At 41.3% G+C, this 22873-nt stretch overlaps 1 protein-coding gene and 1 pseudogene across 2 annotated transcripts in view; one reads left to right on the top strand and one right to left on the bottom strand.

Moving 5' to 3' along the window:
- Nucleotides 1-22873, bottom strand: part of FUT10 (fucosyltransferase 10) — a 95667-nt gene that overhangs the window by 17720 nt on the left and 55074 nt on the right. For both annotated transcript variants that reach the window (XM_023551121.2, XM_064272823.1), the window contains exon 3: nucleotides 14322-15157. In XM_023551121.2, the coding sequence (XP_023406889.1) occupies nucleotides 14322-15157 (836 nt within the window). The remainder of the gene's footprint in view (nucleotides 1-14321; nucleotides 15158-22873) is intronic.
- Nucleotides 17551-19237, top strand: LOC111751293 (large ribosomal subunit protein uL13-like; annotated as a pseudogene).

Here is a 22873-nt window from a genome sequence, read left to right as displayed (position 1 = left end):
TGGACCTGCCATCCCCACAACTGCATGAGCCAATCCCCTGAAATCTCAATCTCTCTCTCTCAGAAACAGCAAAGCAGATGGAAGAGTAGTAAGTAGCTTTTTTTTTCCCCCTAGAAAATCTAAACTAAGACACAAAGATTAAATAACAACTGAGGAAAGTTGCCAACATCAAGTATGGAGGAAATAGAAGCAAGGCAAAGAGAAGAAATTTTAGAAAACTTCAAAGAAAAAAAAAATTGCACAGTATCCTCAAAAAGATAAAAGAAAATATTTTATCAATGAAAAAAATAGATGCCATAAAAGAAATACTCCGAGAAGAAAATGAAATCTTAGAAACTAAATATATAATAGAAATCAAACAACCAATAGAAGGGCTGAAGTAGAAGAAAAAGATAAAGAAATGGAAAAAGTATTTGAATATTGGATCCCCTGGACTTGTTCTTTAACATTAGAGGACCAGTCCTAGAGGCCCAATATACAAGTATTAAGACTTCCAGGAAAGAAAGGGGGAAGAGAAGAAATATTGAAGAAAGTAAACTTAGATCTTCCAATTTTGCAAACCTTTCCCAAACCTGAAAGATCTAAGTTTCAAACAGAAAGAACCCACTGAGGGCCCAGCAAGATGAACGCGAACAGTCCCTTGCCAAGGTACATTATGATGAAAATTCAGAACACAGGAAGAAAGAAGAGATTCTACAAGCTCTCTGAGAGCCAAAGTCACATTCTGAGAATAAGAAATTAGAATGGCTTTGGATTTCTTAAAGGAGCCCTAATGGCACAGTGGTTAAGCACTCAGCTGCTAACTAAAAGGTCGAGGGTTTGAACTCACAAGGTGCTCCTCAGGAGAAAGATGTGGCAGTCTGTTTCTATAAAGATTTACAGCCTTGGAAATCTGTGGAGCAGCTGCGCTTTGGCCTACAGGATCGCTATAAGTCAGAATCGACTCAACGGCAACGGGTTTTGGATTTCTTGACAGCAATAGTGGAAGTTAAAAGGCAATGCTAAGATTCACTGATGAATGATAACGTTAGTGGGTAAAACATTTAAGGAGAAACAAGATATCTGCAGAGCCTCAAAGTAACTCTCCCAAAATATTTGTTAATTATTGTGGTGATTTTAACGTCTGTCTACACATTATTTGATATTCCTCCCTCTATTTTTTTTTTTTTTTTTTTAGGAGGTGAAGTTTCATTCCCTTCCCCTTGGGTGTGGGCTGGACTTAGTGACTCGCTTAGTAACTAGTAACTGCACAGTGGAAAAACCTGGCAGATACCACCTTAAAAAGGTGATCAGAGTTAACATCACTAGTAATATGTCATGTTGATACCACACATTCCCTGATATGATACAAGAAGAGTACATCATCTCTGAGGTACGATTCCCAAAAATCTACAACCCAAATTTTAACATGAGAAAACATCAGACAAACCCCTATGGTGGGACAATCTATAAAATACTGATCAGCACTCTTCAAAAGTATCGAGGTCATTAAAAACAAGAAAATCGCGAACTCCTCACAGATAGAAGAAAACTAAGGAAACATGATGACTAATTACAACCTGCTGTCCTGAACCAGATCCTGGGACAGACAAAGGATATTAGTCAAAATATTGGTGAAATATTAATAAAGTCTGCAGTTTATAAACTCTAGTTTATAACAGCATACCAATATTAATTTTTTGTTTGGATAAATTTAGCATGGCTGCGTAAAATATACTAGAACTCTCTGTATTATCTTTGCAACTCTTTTGTAAATCTAAAATTATTTCAAAATTAAGAGTTTTTTAAAAAGGCAATCATGAACTTTCAAAATTCTGAATAAAAGTGTTGTCTAATTGTTGTCTAACACATAGCTAAACTGTTGCTTAAATATTAGAGCAATGAAGACATTTTCAGACATTCTCCCATGCACCACTTCTTAGAAAGCTACTGGAGAGTATAATCAACCAAAACAAAGGAGTAAACTATGAATAATGGAGACAAAGAATACAAGAAACAGAGGCTCTAACACAAGAGGGCAAGGAAAAAGAGAAAAATAAAGGTAAATTCCCAGGGAGGTCCCAGGCTGATGCTCTGCACTAAGCGTAGAGGGCTCTGTGCAAATTGTAGCAGGTCAGAAGGCTCCAGGAAAGGTTTCATCAAGATGAAATGAAATGGCTGCCTAGACTGGGATTCTTTCCCAAGACAACAGTGAGCACAGAGAACCAGAATGCAACTCCGAATTGTAGACCACTAAGAAACGCTATGCCTTAAAATCTATGAAGCCTAAATACAAAGTTCAAAGGACCAGAGGTAGGTCTCAAAATTGGGATTACTTACCCAGAGTTCACTGTTGGGTGGAAATTGTATTCGGAGCAAGAACAGAAAAGATACAAGCAAGGAGGGACAAAGGTGATTACCACAAAACAACTTTTGGGAGGTTATCACTTAGTTTTATCAGCTTGTAGGTACAAAATACAAGGCTATATCCCACTGAAGAATCAGAAGCAGATATCTAAGAATGGACTACAGTAGGGAAGTTTTGGTTCAATTTAAAGAATAATATAACTGTCAAAACTAACAAAAAAATAGAGTACTTATAAAAAATAATGATATCTCTAGCACTGGAAACGTTCTGGCACAAATTAGCAGACAATTTGTTCATGATAGTTGAATCACCAGCTCAGCTGGTAGTTGTACGAGCCACATATCCTTTAACGGTCCTTCCAACCCTAGCCTTGAATGACTGTTTATATGAGAAAGTCAGTAATAAGACTTTATCCTTTGCCTTCTCACTCAAGAGAAGAATCCATTCAAGAGTACAGGTAAAGTTACATCTGAAGGTGACATCACAAAGGAAAGAATCTTATGAAATGGGCCCTTTTCCCACTCCTGTGCTCTTCCAGAAATCTCTCATAGCATGATCTTAAGGAAGTGCGGCTGATGAAATAGTTATGACATTTTTAGAAGGAGCTAAGTTTCAGAATCCCAAATTGCCTTTCCAGCTGAGGTCTTGGGCAGAAAAACAAGTTGTTTCTAATGTGTGAGTAAGAAAAGTTTCTACTTCCACTTAGGATGTAGAAAACTAGAACAGGGCTCTACTCTAATAATGAGAAAACGTCAGACACCTACAGATGCATAAATTTTCTGGAGCCTATCAGGAAAGTGAGATCACACAGCAATCAAGTAACTAAACACCAAAGAGTGACAAGCCACTCCAAGGAGAGATGAGATATATAACCTGTTTCATCTTTGGCAGAGAATGGCAGAAAGAGGTGGCCACCAAAGAAGTTAGTAACAAGAAATCAGTTACAATTTTAACAAATTTATAAAGATGAAGTACTGACTAGCACGCCAGTTTGAAAGAGTTGGGAGTCCCACACACAAAAGAGGAATTTAAACTCACTCAAAAGCTTTTTTCCATGGATCTCCAACAGGCGCTCAGGAAAAAATGAATGGGAGCAGGATAGGAGTCCAGAAAGAGCCCCCCCTCGCTAGCAGGGGGTGATTAGTTGCTACAGAGGGACATGCAAGAACCCCATCCCATGTCACCAGATATTTCCTTCATAAAAAGAAAAAGCCTTAACCACTGGGGAAGGGGAAGTAAACCCTCCCACCCGTAGGTCTCAGGTGAAAACCCACTGCTTCTAAAGAAGGAGTAGAAGCAAAACCCATCTGTCTCTGTGAGAGAGGGAAGCTGGAAACTGTCTTGGGCCTAGGATTCTACAATACCAAGCAGAGGCTGCCTGCTATTGGGGAAGAGCACAAACCCCTCCCCCATCCAAATCCAACCACAGATACAAGGCAGAGTTTGACTGCCATAGGGAAGAGTGGCAAAAACAACTCCGCCCCTGAGGCCCAGGAATGCAAGGCCTAGCTAACGCTAAAGCTGGATCAAGAGAGCAAAGTACCCACCCTGCGCCCACTATGAGCCTAGTGATAGAAGTTTACTGCTGGAAGAGGATCAAGAGCATGGATCTGTGGCACAGCCATGCAGAAACTGCTAAAAGCTGAAAGAAGAGCAGGGATACTAAGAAAAACTCTTTATCATGCCACTCTAAGCACAGGTAACGGCACAGGTAACAGCTAAACCAGTGAAATAACCTGAAGTCTATGGGGCACTAACGGTAATAATAAAAAAATATTATTACCATTATCAACCACAAAACCCAGATACAGCTCAACTTCTAACTAGACTAACTTATCCTCCCACACTAAGAGCCTGACAGAAGAGACATGGCCATGTTCAAGTGTAAGTGCTATTTACCTCAGTCTTTACTGTTCTTCTGTACATGATGTCTAGCAATCAATCAATAATAATGAGAGACAAAAATTAAAAAAAAAAAAACCCGCTGATTGTCAAGAGATAAATCAATCAACAGAACCAGACTCAGAGATGACTCAGATAGTGGATCCATTGGGCAGAACTTTGATATAACTACCATTAATATGCTAAAGAACATAATGGGAAAGGTAGATAACATGCACGGACAGAGGGGGAATTTCAGCAAAGAGATGTAATAAAACAAGGGTCAAATGGAAATGCTAGGATTCAGCAACTGATGAGATGCTAAATTAGGTGACATCTAAGCTACTTCCAACTTTGACATTCAATGATTCCAAGACCACCATTTCAAGCAGGCGAGAGGAAAAAAACAAAATAGGTAAATGGATGGCTTCCATGTAGAAAACATGAGGTAATTGATAATCTCCCATTTGAAATTGTTCCCTGACATCTTCAATTTAAAATGTAAAAAGCAATGAGAAATTTCTACAGGCACCTCTGGTTAGAAAGGAAATTCTATTAACCTAAAGACAGACTTGTTCAGTTTATATACAAATGGGAACTCATCTCCAAATCGTCTTGTCTACTAGAATCATGGCATACTGAATCTTTTTCCTAGAAATCATCCCCATTTCCGTACCTTATTTATAATTCTGACTTCAAAAGATCATCCAAACGATTTGCAACATCTTGTCTAATCTCAAAGGAGAAAACTTCTGAATCAAGCTATGTCTACTGGATGACTTTTGACTTTTAATAGCTGACATCTGTGATACAGAAAGCATAAGGTCTTACACTGAGTATATATTAGATAACAGTCTTTCAAATAAACGAAATATAAACCAGCTCATCTTATACTGACAAGTGTCCATTTGATGACTTACGGTTATTACTTCTAACAGTGGTTTAGTACCAAAGGGTACATGGCTCCAGAAAGCTTTCAAATGAGGACAGTGCACTTACATTCATCTTTTGTTTCTAGACTTCATCATCTTAGCCTGGTAGTTAATGGAAACACTGTAATATCTGTAGTCCTGAGCACTGTGGCAGTAGTACTAACAACTGATTGCCAGCAATTAGGACAGCCCCTTGGAAGATTCATGCAGAAGAGTCTGAATTTACCAGAAGTATGCTGATCTCCCATTTTAGAGAACCTTTCCTTCATAGTCCACATCAAAGTTTATCTCTATGATTATTAATGATGTCTATCTAAACTGTTAAAAAAAAATTTTTTTTTTCTTCTATCTAAACTGTAATCCCAATGTCAGGGACCATACCTTTTATTCATTACCACTGTCTAACATAATAGAAACAGAGTGCACCCACAATAAATATTTTTTAAAGAAATTTGTTCAATAAATGAAATGAGTGGAGACTTGCAGAAAAAAAATGGCTGACTAAACATAACACACACTTTTAATTTCATTCCCTCTTGAACCCCAGTAAGATGACAGGAAATTTTTTATATATATATAACGGCATAGATTTACAAAAACCAAATGGTGGAGACAATAGCAACAAAATTTGAGAAGCTGCTAAGTTAATGGCAAATGACTTGGTTAAACTGAGAAAACTGAATTCTTAGAGGGAAAAGCAGAAAAGCAACTCAGTTTACACTACGGAATCCTCAAGATATTTAGGAATTTTGTGACATCATGTCTCTGGAGGTGGATGTAAAGATGGGGCTAAAAACAGAAGAAGTGGTTGTCATTCTGGTCAGAAGCACTTAGAGCCCCTAGATAGTCATTCTGTACAGCCAGGTAACTGACATGCTCTCACCCCAGCAAAAATTGAGGTGTGTCCTCCAGAGAGAATGAAACAATGGGTCTCTGGACTAAAGGCATAAATGAAGGTAAGAATGCTATACTCTAGCAGATACCTTTTATGTACCTGAACCTCTCAGCCTAACCTATCTCTTGTCCCAGCCATGCATGAGCTCTAACCAATGCCATACCTCAACTCCTCCTATGTGGCTCTCATTACCTGCCCTGTGAGTTAACTGCTGACATCATTATGGAGCTCTACTCAGCACTCACACCACACATGTGCAACCCGAGAGTGAGGGGGGGGAAATTTTGATCAGAGGGACATTGAAGCCACTGGATAAATTCTTCCCCCCTTTTAACTCTGAAGGAATGGTTCTGATATTCAGTACATGCTTCTCAGTGGTGAGGTCCCAAGGATTAAGCAATCAGTTCCACTTAGAAGTACTCAGCTCAACGATACACCCTCACATTGGCTCTTCTTCCTTCACTGCCTCACTCAGCTGTTCTCACTCCTCTGCTCTATGATTACACCCCCTAAAAAAATAATAATACATATGCCTCTGCTTCCATTTCTGTCTTCAGGGAGCCCTGGTGGCGCAGTGGTTAAGAGTTCGGCTGCTAACCAAAAGGCTGGCAGTTCGAATCCACCAACCATTCCTTGGAAATCCTTGGGGCAGTTCTACTCTGTCCTATAGAATCGCTATGAGTCAGAATCAACTCAACAGCAATGGGTTTTTCAGGTTTTAAGCTAAGAGAGTCGGTACCAGAAGTATATGCAGAAAGCATTACTCACCTGATGGCAATAAAGGCTCTGGGAGGAAATAGCTTACAGGTACTGGAAAGAACTGGGAAGGAATATGTAGAAGTTTTTCTTGAGGGATTTGGACAAAGGCAGGAGGAACAGAAGGCTAAATAGGAAAGATTTTATTGGAGGAACTCATTTATGATATGGAATTCAACATTCTGCCAAGAACACCTGAAGCTTGTTGTTGAATGACTCCTTGAAACTTAGATGTGATGACAGCGGACAGTAAAAGAGATAGAGATAGCAGAGCTTCTTTGGCATAATATTAAGAAAAGAGGACAGAAGGATCAGGGAGTTGGGAACATTACAGTGGATTTACCACGTAAGATCAGAGAACTAACCACCTGATTATGTTCCCTGAGAGGGCCAAGAGGACACTCCTTCACTAAATCAATATGGAAAACACTGGTGAGGGAAGGACTGGCATTTTTTAGATCAATTGGGACTATCTTCTGTAGGCTGGATAAGATGGCCCTACGGAACTAGGGTCCCTAGTATCAACAGGGATTCCAGAATGGGTGAAGGCCAGATATCAGCAGATAACCATCGGAGGCAAGGAGGAAGTAATTACCATAATACCAACTCTCAAGGATCATGGCATTTACAAAAGTGAGATAGATGGTCAGGGTGACTAGAGTGTTGCTAATACAAGGTCCCTCACTCTATTTCAAAATCTAAGTCAGTTCACAGACCAGCGCCCATTGATTCAAAAACAGACTGGGTCCCTTTAGGAACGACCCAACAATGCCCCTGCAAGAGACCTGTGGCCATTTGCCATGGTAACTGTTCATTAGGGACAGAACACAGAATATTCAGATTTTCAAAGTCTGCTGGATATGGAGTCTGAGTTGACATCATTACCAGATGACTCAAAATTCTATCATGGTCCTCTGGTTGGAATATGGGCTTATGGCAGCCAGGTGATAAATAAATATTTTACCTATGTCCACCTCAAAGCAGCTTCAGTGGGTCTGCAAATCCGCCTTGTATTTATCTCCTTGGTTCCGACTGAATACCTGGAATATTTGTACTCAGCAGCTGGCAGAAACCTCACATGGATTCCCTGAACTGTGATGTAAGGAACATTATGGTAAAAAAAGGATTACGTAGAAGCCCTTAAAACTGCCAACTCAGCCAAGAGAGTAAATTAGAAGCAGTGACATATCCTGAGAAAAACTGCAGAGATTGGCATCACCATCGGACTCCGGGCTTGTGGTCCCCACTATCGTTGTTGTTAGTTGCTGTCTAGTCCATTCAGATTCATGGCAACCCCATGTGTTACTGAGTAAAACTGTTCCATAGCTCTTTCTTAGCTGCAATTTTAATGGAAGCAGATTACCAGGCCTTTCCTTCTATGGTACTGCTGAGTGAATTGGAACTCCCAACCTTTAGGCTAGCAGTTGAGCCCAAACTGTTTGTGCCAGCTAGGGACCTTGGTCCCCATCATATATTCCAGTATAGTCCCCACTTAACTCACCATTCCAATCCCCTAACAAAAACAAGATAAATCATGGCAGACGATGAAGGATTACCATTGTCTCAACCTTACAGCAGACACATCGCAGCTGCCTTACTGAATGTGGTATCTACATAGGAGCATATTAACACTGCTCCCATCAACATCTCACACTAACGCCCACCGAGAAACATCCACTGAAAGGAGGCCTGCAACAAGCAGGTGGATAGTATGGCTTGTCTTTGGATGTCAGTCAGTCTCTCTCCTCTACCACCCCAATAAAGAGAGTAAACATCATGGCAATTATAGCAGCTACGCATAGGCCCACAAGTACTGGCTCCCACTTATCAAGACAGAACTCATTAACTACCACTGGTGAACACGTCACCTACTAGCAGCAATGATCAATGTTGAGCCTTTGATATCGTTATATTATGATTAAATTCCTGGAGGAGGCCATCTAGCCACTTGATGACACATTGAATATATTAGCCTCTTTCCCCTAAAAGAGTGAGCAATTTGTCCTTACTGAAATTGACATTTACTTAGATACAGGTTTGACTTCCTCGTCACTCATCCAGAGCTTACAGAAGACCTGGTTTAGCACCATGGTACCTCACACAACACTGACTCGGACCTAGGAACCCATTCACTGTATGGTGAGAGAGGTATGGCAAAGGAACTAGTCCCTGGGTCTAGGACTGTATTAGACACCTTTTATGTATTGTTTCAGATCTCTCAGCATAAGTTACCTCTTGTTCTAGCTCTACAAGGGCTCTGACAGACTTCACATAGACACAACCTGATAGAGTATCGCCTGTTTACACTGACGCTTTTCACCTCTTGCCCTAGGGCTTCCCTACTGAAGCTGCTTTAAGACTCCACCGGAAACTGACAAGCACACATGCACATCCTACAAGTGCGGGGAAGTTAACACCTTATGGGACACACCTTTGACCAGCAGAAGACAGGAAACAGTAGGGTAAATTTTTCCCCCTTTCTTCTTACTAAGAAAATGACATCGAAAAATTTATGTAGCTTTTTGGGAGTGCAATGCCTTAGATAAAGCAATGGTCAGCACATAATACATCCTCGTGTTTTCTTTTCCTCTCCTTCTCTGCTTCACTCACCTTGTCCCTCACTCACCTTGTTCACTAACTCTTGCTCCCTGGGATTGTACTCTCCAATAAAATAATAGTACATGACCTTCTGCTCAAGTTCTGATTTTGGAGGGAATTCTGGCTAATACATACCCTGAAAATGGAGATTACATGCAAATTTCAACACCGAATGCTAAAAGACTCATGTTTTTTTTCTTCCACTCAACAACCAGAAGTTTTGCAACCAAGCTAGCCTCTTCCATGTGGAAGACTAAATGAAAAAAAAAAAAAAAACCCCACTGCCATCGAGTCAATTCCGACTCATAGCGATCCTATAGGTCAGAGTAGAACTGCCCCCATAGAGTTTTCAAGGGGTGCCTGGTGGATTCTAACTGCCGACCTGGTTAGCAGCCATATAGCACTTAAGCACTATGCCACCAGGGTTTCCATGTGGGAGACTAGAAGAGGAAAACGATAAATAGATAAATTCATCTAAAAAGCATGGCAATACTAAATACTTCTATATATTAAAACAAAGCTTGAAAATATTTGAAGTACCGATAGAACTGAAACAAGAAATAGACAAAACTACAATTATAGTTGGAGGTTTCAACACTCCTCTCAATAAATGTTCTTTGACTGACTAAAATCAATTCCTGGGGTAGCCTCTTCAGCAGTAAAAAACACATTTCCCTACATAATTAAAGTACATAATATAAAGAATAAGCCTACTCAGATTCACTAGGTGTGGCAGACAGACTCAATGTGGCCTCCATAATCCCCGCCTCCTGGTATTCAAGCCCTTGTGATATCCTTTCCCTTTGAATGTGGGTGTTATTCAGGACTTGCTTGGAAGTAAAAGAATAGGGCAAAGGTAAGAAGAAATACGTGATTACAGGTACATGATTATGTTATGTAAGATGGTAGCATCCAAACTGCTGAAGTCTTGCTCACTTCCTTGCAAGCTCTAAGCAGCCATGGTGAGGAAGCCTACATGGCAAAGAACTATGGGTGGTGTGATCATTAAGGTTGTGTGTCAACTTGGCTGGCCCATGATTCTCAGTGGTTTGTCAGTTATGATGTAGTTTGGCAGTCCCATAATGATGCAATCACTTCCACGATGAGATCTGACATACTGTGATCACCTCCGTGATGGGATCTGCTGTGTAAGTAGTCAATCAGTTCACAGGGAGTTTCCGTGGGGGTGTGGCTCACATCCAATATAGGTGGACTTTCTGGTATGGCTTGCGGGCTTTTGCTTTTTCTGGATCCTGCAGCTGGCTCCTGTTCATCTGACCTCTGGTTCTTGGGACTTGAAATGGCAGTTTACTTACCATCTTGCCTGCCGATCTTGAGATTCGTTGGTCTCTGTAGCCCGTGAGCCAGAGGCCTGCTGTCTGACCTGCCAATCTTGGGGTTCCCCAGTCCCTGCAGCTACGTGAGTCAGGGACATCTCCAGTCTGACCCACAGACTTAAGACTCCTCAGCTTTTACAACCGTGTGAGCCATTTCCTTGATAATAAATCCCGATACATATATATATATTCATACTTTCCCCTGGCTTTGCTTCTCTAGAGAACCCAGCCTAAGACAGGTACTTCTATGAGCTGAGAGCAGCTTCCAGCCTGCAGGCCAGCAAAAAACTAAAGCACTCAGTTCTACAATTGCAAGGAACTGAATTCTGCCAACAAACTTGAGTTTGGAAGCAAACTTTTCCCCAGTTGAGCATCTAGATGAGAACCCAGCCCTGGATGACACGTTGATTGCAGCCTTGCAGAGGACTTATCTAAGCCATGCCCAGGCTCTTGACCTACAGAAACTATGAGATAATCAGTGTATGTTGTTTTAAGGCACTGACTTTGTGGGAATATTGTTACACAGCAATAGATAACTAATACACTAGTCTATATGTTTATGAGAGAGAGAGGAGGGGAGAAGCAGACCAGAGAGGGAAGAAATGCAGGTGACATTCTAATGGTATTTTTGAAACCCAAATATAATAAATTAAACTACTTTCAGTTGTAAGATAAAAAATAATCAGAGTTAGAGGAAGTCAAATTATTTCAGCCTTTCCCTAGCTGAAAGAAAGTGAAAGAAACCAAAGCATAAGTAGCTTACTTTAAGGCATACCATACATAAGCACCTATGAACACAACATGAGGATTGGAAGAAGACTCATTAACAACCCGAAATATGCACATGACACATCTTGCTTGCTGAAAGTGAAGAGGGCTTGAAGCACTTACTGATGAAGATCAAAGACTAAAGCCTTCAGTATGGATTTCACCTCAACATAAAGAAAACAAAAATCCTTACAATTGGACCAATAAGTGACATCACGATAAACAGAGAAAAGATTGAAGTTGTCAAGGATTTCATTTTACTTGGATCCACAATCAATGCCCATGGAAGCAGGAGTCAAGAAATCAAATGACATATTGCATTGGGAAAATCTGCTGCAAAGATCTCATTAAAGTGTCAAAAAGCAAAGCTGTCACTTTGATGGCTAAGGTACACCTAACCAAGCCATGGTATTTTCAATTGCCTCGTATGCATGCAAAAGCTATACAATGAATAAGGAAGACTGAAGAATAACTGATGCATTTGAATTATGGTGGTGGTGAAGAATATTGAATATACCATGAACTGCCAGAAGAATAAACGAATCTGTCTTGCAAAAAGTACAGCCAAGATGCTCTTTAGAAGCAAGGACGGCGAAACTTTGTCTCATGGACTTTGGACATGTTATAAGGAGCGACCAATCCCTGGATAAAGACATCCATGCTTGGTAAATTAGAGGGTTAGTGAAAAAGAGGAAGATTCTCAATTAGATGGATCAACACAATGGCTGCAACAATGGGCTCAAACAGCAATGACTGTGAGGACAGCGTATGATTGAGCAACATTTCATTCTGTTATACAAAAGGCTGCTACGAGTTGGAACTGACTCAAGGGCACCTAAAAACAACAACATAATTAAGCTGTAAGAAAACTTGTAAGATAAATGCAAAAGAAAACCACTTCTCTCTAAATATCCTTTAATTTACTCTCATGGTATGTTTTGTTCTGTTGTTCAATAGTGTACACATTAGCATTTTAGAATTTTAACTAGTTCATTGAAATGCAAAAATGTCTCCTAACAATCCTCACTGTGTTTTATTTTTTGCTATAATGAAGCCCTATATATTAGTTAATAAAGGAAGTCACTGGAAATCATAATGTATTTTCTGGTAAGAAGGATGTAATATTTATTGTCTCTGTTCCTGACCAAGACCAGATAAGAGTTTAAACTTCCTTAAACTGTTAGAATTAGGAAAATGTTTCAAATATTTTAAATTTGACTGTATGTGTATATATTTCAAAATAATTCCACACACTGATTAGGTTTATGCTTAATCTGAAGTTAATATGCTAGCAAAACAAACATTTAAATATGTAATAAAAATTGTTCACCTTCTGAGAATTTAGATAGAACACTGTGCGTATAAGACAAGCAGACAAGGGGTTGGTGGGTGATAGGCAAGTGATACGTATGGGCCGCTTCATTTTAAAAAACCTTCAAGGGAAGTTGAAACTAATCATTTTCTTTTAATAAATCTCCCATTAAAAAATTCATAAAAGTAAACAAATAAACACATATTAAGAGCATCTGGAAATGTGAAGATATTACTAAGAACTTTAATTACAATAATTTAAGAAAAAGAAGTCTTTTAAGGATTAATAAGTAAGCAGAAGATTAAGCATGTAGATAAAGAGCAAGAATAAGAGAGGAAAAGAAAGACAGACAGACAGACATTGACTGGTTGTATACGTGAAATAAAAATAAGTTTCAAAACAGCAGCCTGTGGGGAATAAGAGTAAGGGGTCCGGCAGCAGTCATCAAACTCCTTTGCCATAGTATTGTGATAAAACCGGGCCTAAAATCAATGACATCTGGAGCCCTGGTGGCACAGTAGTTTAAAGGCTCTGCTGCTAACCAAAAGGTCAGCAGTTCGAAGTCACCAGCTGCTCGTTGGAAACCCTATGGGGCAGTTCTATTCTCTCCCATACAGTTGCTATGAGTCGGAATCGACTTAACAATGGGTTTGGTATTACGTGCTGCCTTGACATCTGGTAACTTCATGTGAACTTCAAATGACCTAACCACAAGTTCCCCTTCCCACACTGCTCCTGCAGATAAGGTCCCCTAGCCAAACAGCCCTCTTCGCCAAAATAACCAGGTGTAGCTCCTGCTTATCCCTGAGTAGCAGGTTTCAGTCCCCCGGCAGCTTGCAGAATTATTCAGAAAAGCCAATCACGTCCTCCCACAGGAACCAGGGGGCACCCCACCCTCTAGATACTACAAAGCCTCCCTTCCAAAGCCCTTGGTTGTTCACTCCGATCCTAAATGCAACCCTCACATGGCCCTGTGTGGTATGTAGTACCCTCCTCCCCTGGGCTGTATGTGACTAATGAACGGCTGTCGATCCCATCTGTCCAGTGATAGGTGGTGAGTGTCTGGCCATCCCCATAATCCTAGGACAGAAATCCCTCCCTCACCAAGTGGGTAAAGAAAGGTGATTAAAACAGTATTGATGGAGTGGTTAAAGGACTGGCTATGTGGATGAGATTCAGAACTTTTCAAGGTTTTTTTTTTCCCCCCTTCTTCCCTCATCCTCCAGCCTACTTATGTCACTGCCCTGCACCCATTGCATGGTTGCTCTCTGGAAGAAGCAATAAACAGAGAATTCAATGCCTTAAGGAAGAAGCTCATGACTGGTAAACTTGAAGACAGCCCTCGAAATAGCCTTCATGCAGACCTTGGTCTCTCTCTAACACCAATGAAGAGCAGGGATAAAATGGCGGCAACAGAAGGAAGTGCAAGCACCCATGCAGAATGGCAGATCATCAAGACCACCAGCACCTCTTTGCCAAACCTTGATTTGCTTACCATTTCCTGAAGCCTAAGATTATCCCACACCTTGTTGCACACCATACACTCAAATGCATCGATGTAATTGTCCTGGTTGATATCCTGTACTCCCCATTTCCGTTCCCTGAGAGCCGTGAGAAGTCGCTGGTTAGAGATCTCACCATTCAGCTTCCATTCTATGTAGGCCTCATACAGTCTGTCATCATCATCTAGTTGTCTGATATAACTTGCCAGATCTCTGGGGTGAGAAAACTCTGATACAAGAATAGCACTTCTGTTACTTGGAAGCCAGTCTGTGATGCTGGGAGATCCATAATACACAGGGACCACTCCTAGCTTCAATGGTCTCCAGAACTTCTCTGTGATGTAGTCATCACAAACCGCATTCTCAAAAGCCAGGATAAACTTATACTGTGCAATGATCCTATAAAAGCCATCGGTGTCCATGGAGGCTGGAGTTTTCAGTGGCTGGGGGAGATCTTTGTTTCGTAAACACTCACCATAGGAATCAATCTCGATGTAAGTCATCAGCTCCCGAACATAGCTGTCTCTGTCTGATGGTGGATCACAGTCTGACTGTATATACACCAGTGGAGCAAGCCTCTGTCGGAGGTTGTTTTTGGACTGCAAAGGAACCAGGTATCGCAGTGATTTCAAGACTTCTACGCCCTCCAAGAACTGGGTCGTTAGTGGCAAATGGGAATGCCTGCTGAACGTAGCTGTGTGGTTAAACAAGGTGATGACCGGCTTGTGAAAGAGCTTATAATTGTTTTTTGGAGACTCTTCATGAAAAAGGGCCCAGTCGTGATGGGATTTTCGAGGCAGGGGTAAGCTATCTATGTTAAAGTCAGTACCTAGGAAAAGAAAAAACAAAAAAATATATTAGGACATCCAGAAGAATTTTGGCATCTCAGTTTGAGTCCACTTGGTGAGATTAGAATACGGAGAAGTTTCGGACTATAAAGAAGAGGTGCATTACAGTGTCCCAGCTAAAGCCTAGCTGTCAATGGTAAGTTTTCACCCCAGAACCTGCTCAGAGAACGTATAGCTAAGTAGAGTGACTATTTTTCTCATTTTATGAAAAAGAAAATGAGAGCAGTGTCTGGCTAGGCTCTGAAAAAAAATTTTATTCCACTGCCTCTTCCAGTTGGCTTTTCTTCCTGGAGGTGTTGTCTAAGAGAAGACAGGAGAAATAAAGAGATAAACACCTCTGAAGAAAGAAAAGAGCATGGGAAAGGAAGCCAAAAAAGGAAAAAGCAACCAGGCTGCCAGGTTGATTAACTGGGGGAAAAAAAAGTGAAATCATGAAAAAGTACCAGAAGAAATAAACAGGATAGATTTTTTTTTAACCCAAAATGACTGATTTCCACAAACAGCAGTTAATCAATCTTAGTCAAAATGGTAGACCAGAGAGCTGGTAATAGCACTATGCTATAGACCTTGACAGGATGGACAGGAATTAACAAACACATCAAGAAATACAGAAGGTGTCACATGATTGTAATTATGAGGGATTTTTAGCCTACAGGGGGTTAACTGGGAGACCTTTGAGACACGATAATGTGCAGACAGAAACGATGGATGTGGTGAGCAATCGTTTCCTGTTCGTGAAGGTAGAGATCCAATTAGGAAGAACTTACTTCTATAACCGAGAAAAAAGAATTACAACAATATCACAGTACATAATGCAGAATTTCTAAAGTGGTCCTGACATTGATGATTTTGTGGCTCTTTATTTGAATTTTTTTTTAATAATGTAATGAAATTGGGGGAAAAAAATCTATCTATCTTCCAGCATGCATTGAAAAAAGAGCATCAAAAAAAAAAAAAACAAGAACAAAAGAAAGAAAACATGGTTCCAACTAAAGAAAACATACTCTCTAGTAAAGTTCATAAAAATTATTTAATGCCAGTACACATTCCGTCAAGTCAACATAAACTCTTTGGTACCAACAGAACACCAACGAGAAATCAATTAATCAAGGGAGGTTTTTAAACAATTAAAGATCAGATAATACCATACTGGAGAGCATACACTGTGCACTGAGAAATTGCTGAAGTGTCTCCCTCTGTCTTAATAACAGGCTGTCATTCTCAATATCAGCAATGAGTGACTAACATAAAAATGCATATATACTTGTTTACCCTGGTGGCGCGGTGGTTAAGTGCTACGGCTGCTAACCAAGAGGTCGGCAGTTCGAATCCGCCAGGTGCTCCTTGGAAACTCTATGGTGCTGTTCCACTCTGTCCTACAGGGTCCCTATGAGTCGGAATCGACTCGACAGCAGTGGGTTTACTTGGCATTTGCTATTTTGACCTCTAGCATCAAAAAAACACTCACCTACTTACCTGAAATTTAACGACATATATGGTTGGGTGGTTGCCAAAGGTTAATAATCATTAAGATAGAGAAACATAAGGACGTGAAAGAGAAGAGAATTTGAGAAGAAAGGCAATCCATTGCATTGAAGTAGTCGCTCCTCAAAAAACGGTCTAGGCTGGCCAGGCGAATAATGATAGGAATTGAAATCTAAGAAATATAAAGTTTCTGCCTAAGGTATAACAGAAAATCAAGGCCATTTACCAGCAAGAGCAAGTACTAGAGATCAGAGTTGTACAACTAGAGACTGAAGGAAATTACATTAAAACAAATTAGGTCCAAAATCAACTGGGGAGATCAGACACAGGGGTCTTGAGTGGGTGACTCAAACACCAGTGGCAGTGGACTGCTAATTGTTACATGGCACATGGGTGATTCTTAATCTGGCTTACCCTGAGTGTGCCACAGCAAAGATCCAAAATACAAGCAGGAAAGCAGAAAGACAACAAAGCCTGTCTGTGGTACCTTAGAGAATGGAGAAGAATTGAGTTTCATCTCTTCCTGTCTACATCAGTGAAGCGTAGAAGGGATTAAAATGATTTCATCTCGACTCTTCTGTGGCCACTGTCTAGGTCCATTTGGGTAGTGTTGGTAATGGAGAACGAAACTTGAAACCAGTGCCAGTTATAATGAGCATTTCACTCATTATAACTAGGAGATGAGGGCTTATAGGCTCATTATACCTCCTACAGCTGCAACCTCTGCCAAGTTGCAACTGGAACCTTGATGTTGGAAGGCAAGGGAGAAGCGCAGGAGGGTCCTAACACATGCAACCGAAGTAGCAAAAAAAGTCTACAGAATCTAAGCAAGAAACATTTATATTCATGTATTAAAAAGCAACACACTTGAGTGTGAGGATCTGATACATTCACTTGAATTTTGTTTCATTTGCTGGGGTAAGGTTATCTTTAATAATTGGGGGATGCTTTTTTTAATAGAGAGGAAGGTGAAAGGAGTCTATTTCTCCAGAAACATTTCCCATTATTTGCCACTTAAAACACCATGTCCACTTTTTCCCCCGTAGGCTGCCAAAGATGGCTAAGGGGCAGGTCCTGAAGCTCAATGGTGAGGCCATCTCCTGAGCCACCTGGCAGCCATCTGGCCAAGCAAGGACTCTGGGAGGGAAGGCAGTGATCGTGTACTGTGAGGGCATCAACACTTCCAGCAACTTTTACAGAAACCAAGTTGAAGTACCTGGCCTCCCCCCTCAAGTGCATGAACACCAACTCACCCCATGGGCTCCTACCACTTCCAGGTGCCGAGTCACGTCTTTTGGCTGACCATGTGATGCATGCTGCCCCAAAAGGCGAAATGTGACCAGACCACCCTGGGTCACCTCAAGGAGTTCATTGGAATCCCCTCTTGGATAAGAAAAAGCAGATGGCGGTTCCTGCTGCCCTCAAGGTTATGAATCTGAAGCCCACTTGCAAGTTTATCTGCCTGGGGTGCCTGGCTGGGAAGGTTCCCCGGAGAAGAGGAAGAAAAAGGCCAAGATCATTACAAGAAGTAGCTCAAACAGCTGTGGAAACAGGCCATGAAGAATGCGGAGAAGGCAATCAACAAATACACGAGGTCCTCAAGACCCATGGACTCCTTGGTCCAGGTCCAATAAAGACTGTTAGTTCCTCAACGGCCTGGCCGGCCTTTTCTCTACTGCCATCCTGAGACGTAGGGGGCGTAAGGGGGGCATTCTCTGTCTAGCCTCCACAGGCAGCCTGGGGCTTGGGAGGCTGGGGGTACACAAAAAGGGCCTCAGTCCGGTTCTGAGTTCATGACCCCTGCTCCTCTTTCAGAAAGACCTGGCTTTAAAGGGTTTACGACCGCTAACCACCGCACAGGAATATCACCTACTTGCTGCTCGTGTGAGAAGTTTACAGAAACGGATTGTAGTAATAGCTGGTTTCAATAATTGTACAACAGTGAGCTAGAGAGCCAATTGCAAGGAACCTTAAATTATAAATGGGGCATTTGTTAAAAACACTCCCCATGGTTATACATTATACCCCGCAAGTGCAAGAATGTTACAACATGTTGTGCATACAGTGTGATCCTGGTGTTGTACAAAGGGTATTCACAAATGTGAAGACTAGGAAGGCATGCAACCAAGGGCACAAAATACAGGTACTTCCCTGTATTTGGTGATCAGAAACAAATAAGTTATACATAAAGAAAAGGAGGAAAAAAAGCATTTTCTAGTTGCTTCTCTGAGTCACACACCCAAGATCACATTAAAATAGGTTTCTGTTAGCTTCTTCCCAACTAAAACCCCCTGATTCTCTGGGGAAGATTAAAAAATATGTCATTTTGCCTGGTAAGCTTCTCTCCTAAGCCTAGAGCTTCAAAAAGCACTCAAGAATACTGAAATTAGAACCGTGACAGACTGAAAGCACTTCTCTGGGGATATCATGGCCTAGAAGATGAGTGTCAACACTGAGCAATTTTTAAAAAGGAACTGGATGTGGCTCAGGAAACAACCAAGTTATTTAGCTCTCATTGACTCTGGGGCATTGCCAATTATGACAAGAATTGGAATTGGGGTCTTTAAAGAAATGAAAATCAATTAACCTATGATAAATCCATAAAAAATGCGATTACCTTGCATGTGACGGGTGTGCTAATTTTATACGGTCCTCTTCACTAGCTTTTACATTTCATTTAACCCACCCAGTGCCGTAGAACATTTCACTTAGAAGGGTAAAAACTATACATCCAAACTTCCATGTCTCTGGGATTTTGTGTTTACTGAATACGGACAAATTCATTTGTTCTTTCAATAACAGCTGACAAAAAGCTCTTATGCACTAAAGTGCATTGTAAAGGAAATTATAACTTGGAATACAAATGAAATATACTTAATTCTGGCAAATGATACCAGATTGCTGACTGTGGAGGCCAAATCTGAAATTCCAGACAAGCAGAAAGCGATGACACCTTATGGTTTGTAATTAGCTTGGTCCTTCTGCAGTGGCATATATTCTTCTTTTATTACTTCCACACAAACTGGTGAAAAGAGAAGCCAGCATGTATTATTCACCCCGCCTTACTACCAAAGTTTGAATCACTTACCTAGAGCTAAAAGCCCCAGGTGACTGAAGGAGACTAGAACTTTCAGATTTGCTTACAGACCAGAGAGACGGCTGGCCCCGCCACGATGCTGATTCTGTTGAGTGACTTACTCTTGGAGCTCTCAAGTACACCCACAAAAATACTGCCCAGCTTTAGGACAGTAACATTGTGAAAACCAAGTCTGCTCAGGAAAATGGCATGTCTTAATTTGGAAGAGACAAGTGCTTCCATAAAATATTCTCCAAAGGTTAGTTTCTGCTTTTGAAAAGAACCTCTACCATAGAACAGATGAAGTGGCGCCATAAAATACAAAAAAAAACTCAAGAGAGATAACTAAAATTTTTCAGGAAAAAAATAATTTAGGCCAAAGGGCTGCCTTGTATTTTACCATTTAGCATTTGCATATATAGTTTGGAAACCCTGGTGACAGTTCTTAAGGGTTCGGCTGCTAACCAAAAGGTCAGCAGTTCGAATCTACCAGGCACTCCTTGGAAACCCTATGTGGCAGTTCTATTCTGTCCTATAGGGTCGCTATGAGTCAGAATCGACTCAGCAGCAATGGGTTTTTTTTTTTAATATATAGTTCATTGCTATTTTTAAAGCTTTTTCACGTGAATTTTCTCAAATTATCCACACAACCCCAATAGGTTATGTATTTGCTCCAAGACTCTGAGGGTTAATTTAAAAAAAAAGAATAGTGCTGGTACTCAGAAAGGCTCTTATTACCTCAGGCTAAATTCTGACCACAGGCACTATACCCATGTTCCACTGAAGATATGCTGGCTTTAGCCTATTCAGAAGGACCTGTTCTCATACTAACTTCTGGATCCATATTCTTCCCTCTTCTCCCATCATCTCTCTTCCTGAGTCCTTTCGAAAAAAAAAAAAAAAAACTTAAATCATTTTCCCTCGTGTAGCTCTCTCTCTCAATTATACACGCTCAGTTAGGTATCTGTCTATTCTTCTACCCCTGGGCATAGAAATTTCTCAAGCTCCCCTATTGAGCCTGTGCTGTGGGCCCATCAATAACTTCACAGTCCTCTTCCTCCTGTCAGGCCTGCCCCTAACATGTGCAGAGCCTGAGGCAAGGGTTCACATAAAGTCCCATATGCCATATGCCTAAATATTTGAAAAATTATAAATCATTTTAAGGAGCTGTTAAATGTTTTGTCCTTCTACCTTAACATATATAAACCAAAAAAAAAAAAAAAAACCTTTGCCACTAAGTTGATTCTGACTCATGGCAACCCCGTATGTTACAGGGTAAACTGTTCCATAGGGTTTTCTTGGCTGTAATCTTTATGGAAGCAGATCACCAAGCCTTTCTTCCGCAGAGCCTCTGGGTGAGTTCGAACTGCCAACCTTTAAGTTAGTAGACGAGCCAAACCCTCCGCAGCACCCAGAGGCCTTCATGATAAATATATATATATATATATATATATACACACACACACGTGTGTGTGTGTGTGTGTGTGTGTGTGTGTGTGTGTGTAAAGCAATATTTAGCACCAAACGATTGCATCAGATGGCACATATTCAAAACCAGCATCATTTTTTTCCGAAGATTATGATTCTCTTTGGGGCCTGGCATGGAGACAGGATAGGATTTCTCTCTTTGCTGGGTCAACCTCACCTGCTCCCTCAAGCCTTCTCTTCCATTCACTCGGGATCACCATGGACAGAACACGCATTTTCTCTGCCTCTTTGGAGTGTGGGTGGAGTCCACGCATGTTAAACTGTCCCAGGCTCTTGCCACTCCCCCACCTCCACTGTCCAGGTACCTCCTGAAGCACCTGAGTGTTCTGTCTCTGAGGTTTCTCCTCAGCCCGAAGAGTCCCTGCCAGATAGCATCATCCTTTCAAGTTTTTCAAAGGAACCTGAGGCTGGAAGGCCAGGGTGAAATTCATAATTCTCAGATCTCTCAGTTCCAATCAGAATGTGGTGATGTCTTCCCCCCCTTCCTTCCATCCCTGGCCCCATCTCACGCTGCGAGGGACCCCGGAAGTGGGTTCTCTGGGACAGAAAATTCTGGGGTCCTGTTGCCTGAAGTGTGGTATATTGTTGTTGTTGTTAGGTGCCATCAAGTTGGTTCCAACTCACAAAGACCCTATAGGGAAGAGCAGAACTGCCCCATAGGGTTTCCAAGGAGTGCTAGTGGATTTGAACTGCTGATCTTTTGGTTAGCAACCAAGCTCTTAACCACTGTACCACCAGGGCTCTGTGTGGTATATTAGGGGGAGGCATAAGCTCTCTTGGCATGGGTGGACTCCTTGCCCTAAGTGAAGGGGATGGCTGGAGGAAGGCCAGGTCACAGCCCTCTTGCCTGAGACTAAGGGTCCCACTGTCCAAATTTAAGTTCCAATCATCTTCCCAAGCATGGTTACTTGACAGCTAAAATTCAAGCTCTGAAGTGATCAGAAGCCTGATGTACACTCTGTAATTCCTCAAACCAAGAAGACAAATTGAGAATTAAAATCTCTGAGCAACTACAACCAGTATGGCTAGACAGGGAGAAGGCAGGAGGGATAATCACTTCCCTTTAATACATTCTCCCAAAGTGACACCTTTTCAGCGATTTATTCAAAAGCAATATGCTGACATGACGCTGTTCCACCCCACTCAGGTTTTAAGTAAACCTAGTTACAGGTAGATCCTGAATTTCTATTTCATCCTGACCATTCCCCTGAGCTTCAACCAGATAGCTAATAGCCTGCTAGAAGTCTCCACCTGGACATCCCATAAACACCATAACCAAACCCAAGTCGATTCTGGCTCATAGCAACTCTCCAGGACAGAGTAGAGCTGCCCTATAGGGTTTCCATGGCTGCAATCTTTATGAAACAGACTGCCACATTTTTGCCCCATGGAGCAGCTGGTGGGTTCAATCCACTGACCTTTTGGTTAGCAGCCGAGGGCTTAACCACTCTCCACCAGGGCTCCTTGGATATCCCATGTTATGTGCTGCCACATCAGTTACAACTCATAGCTACCCTACAGGACAGAGTAGAACTGCCCCATAGGGTTTCCAAGGAGCAGCTGGTAGATTTGAACTGCCGACCTTTTGGTTAGCACCCAAGCTCTTAACCACTACATCACATGGACAACTACAAATTATCATGCCCCA

Source organism: Loxodonta africana, chromosome 19, assembly GCF_030014295.1.
Source record: "Loxodonta africana isolate mLoxAfr1 chromosome 19, mLoxAfr1.hap2, whole genome shotgun sequence".
In the NCBI taxonomy this organism is placed as follows: domain Eukaryota; kingdom Metazoa; phylum Chordata; class Mammalia; order Proboscidea; family Elephantidae; genus Loxodonta; species Loxodonta africana.
The sequence above is the reverse complement of the archived record's forward strand: the minus strand, read 5'-3'. Positions and strand labels throughout refer to the sequence as shown.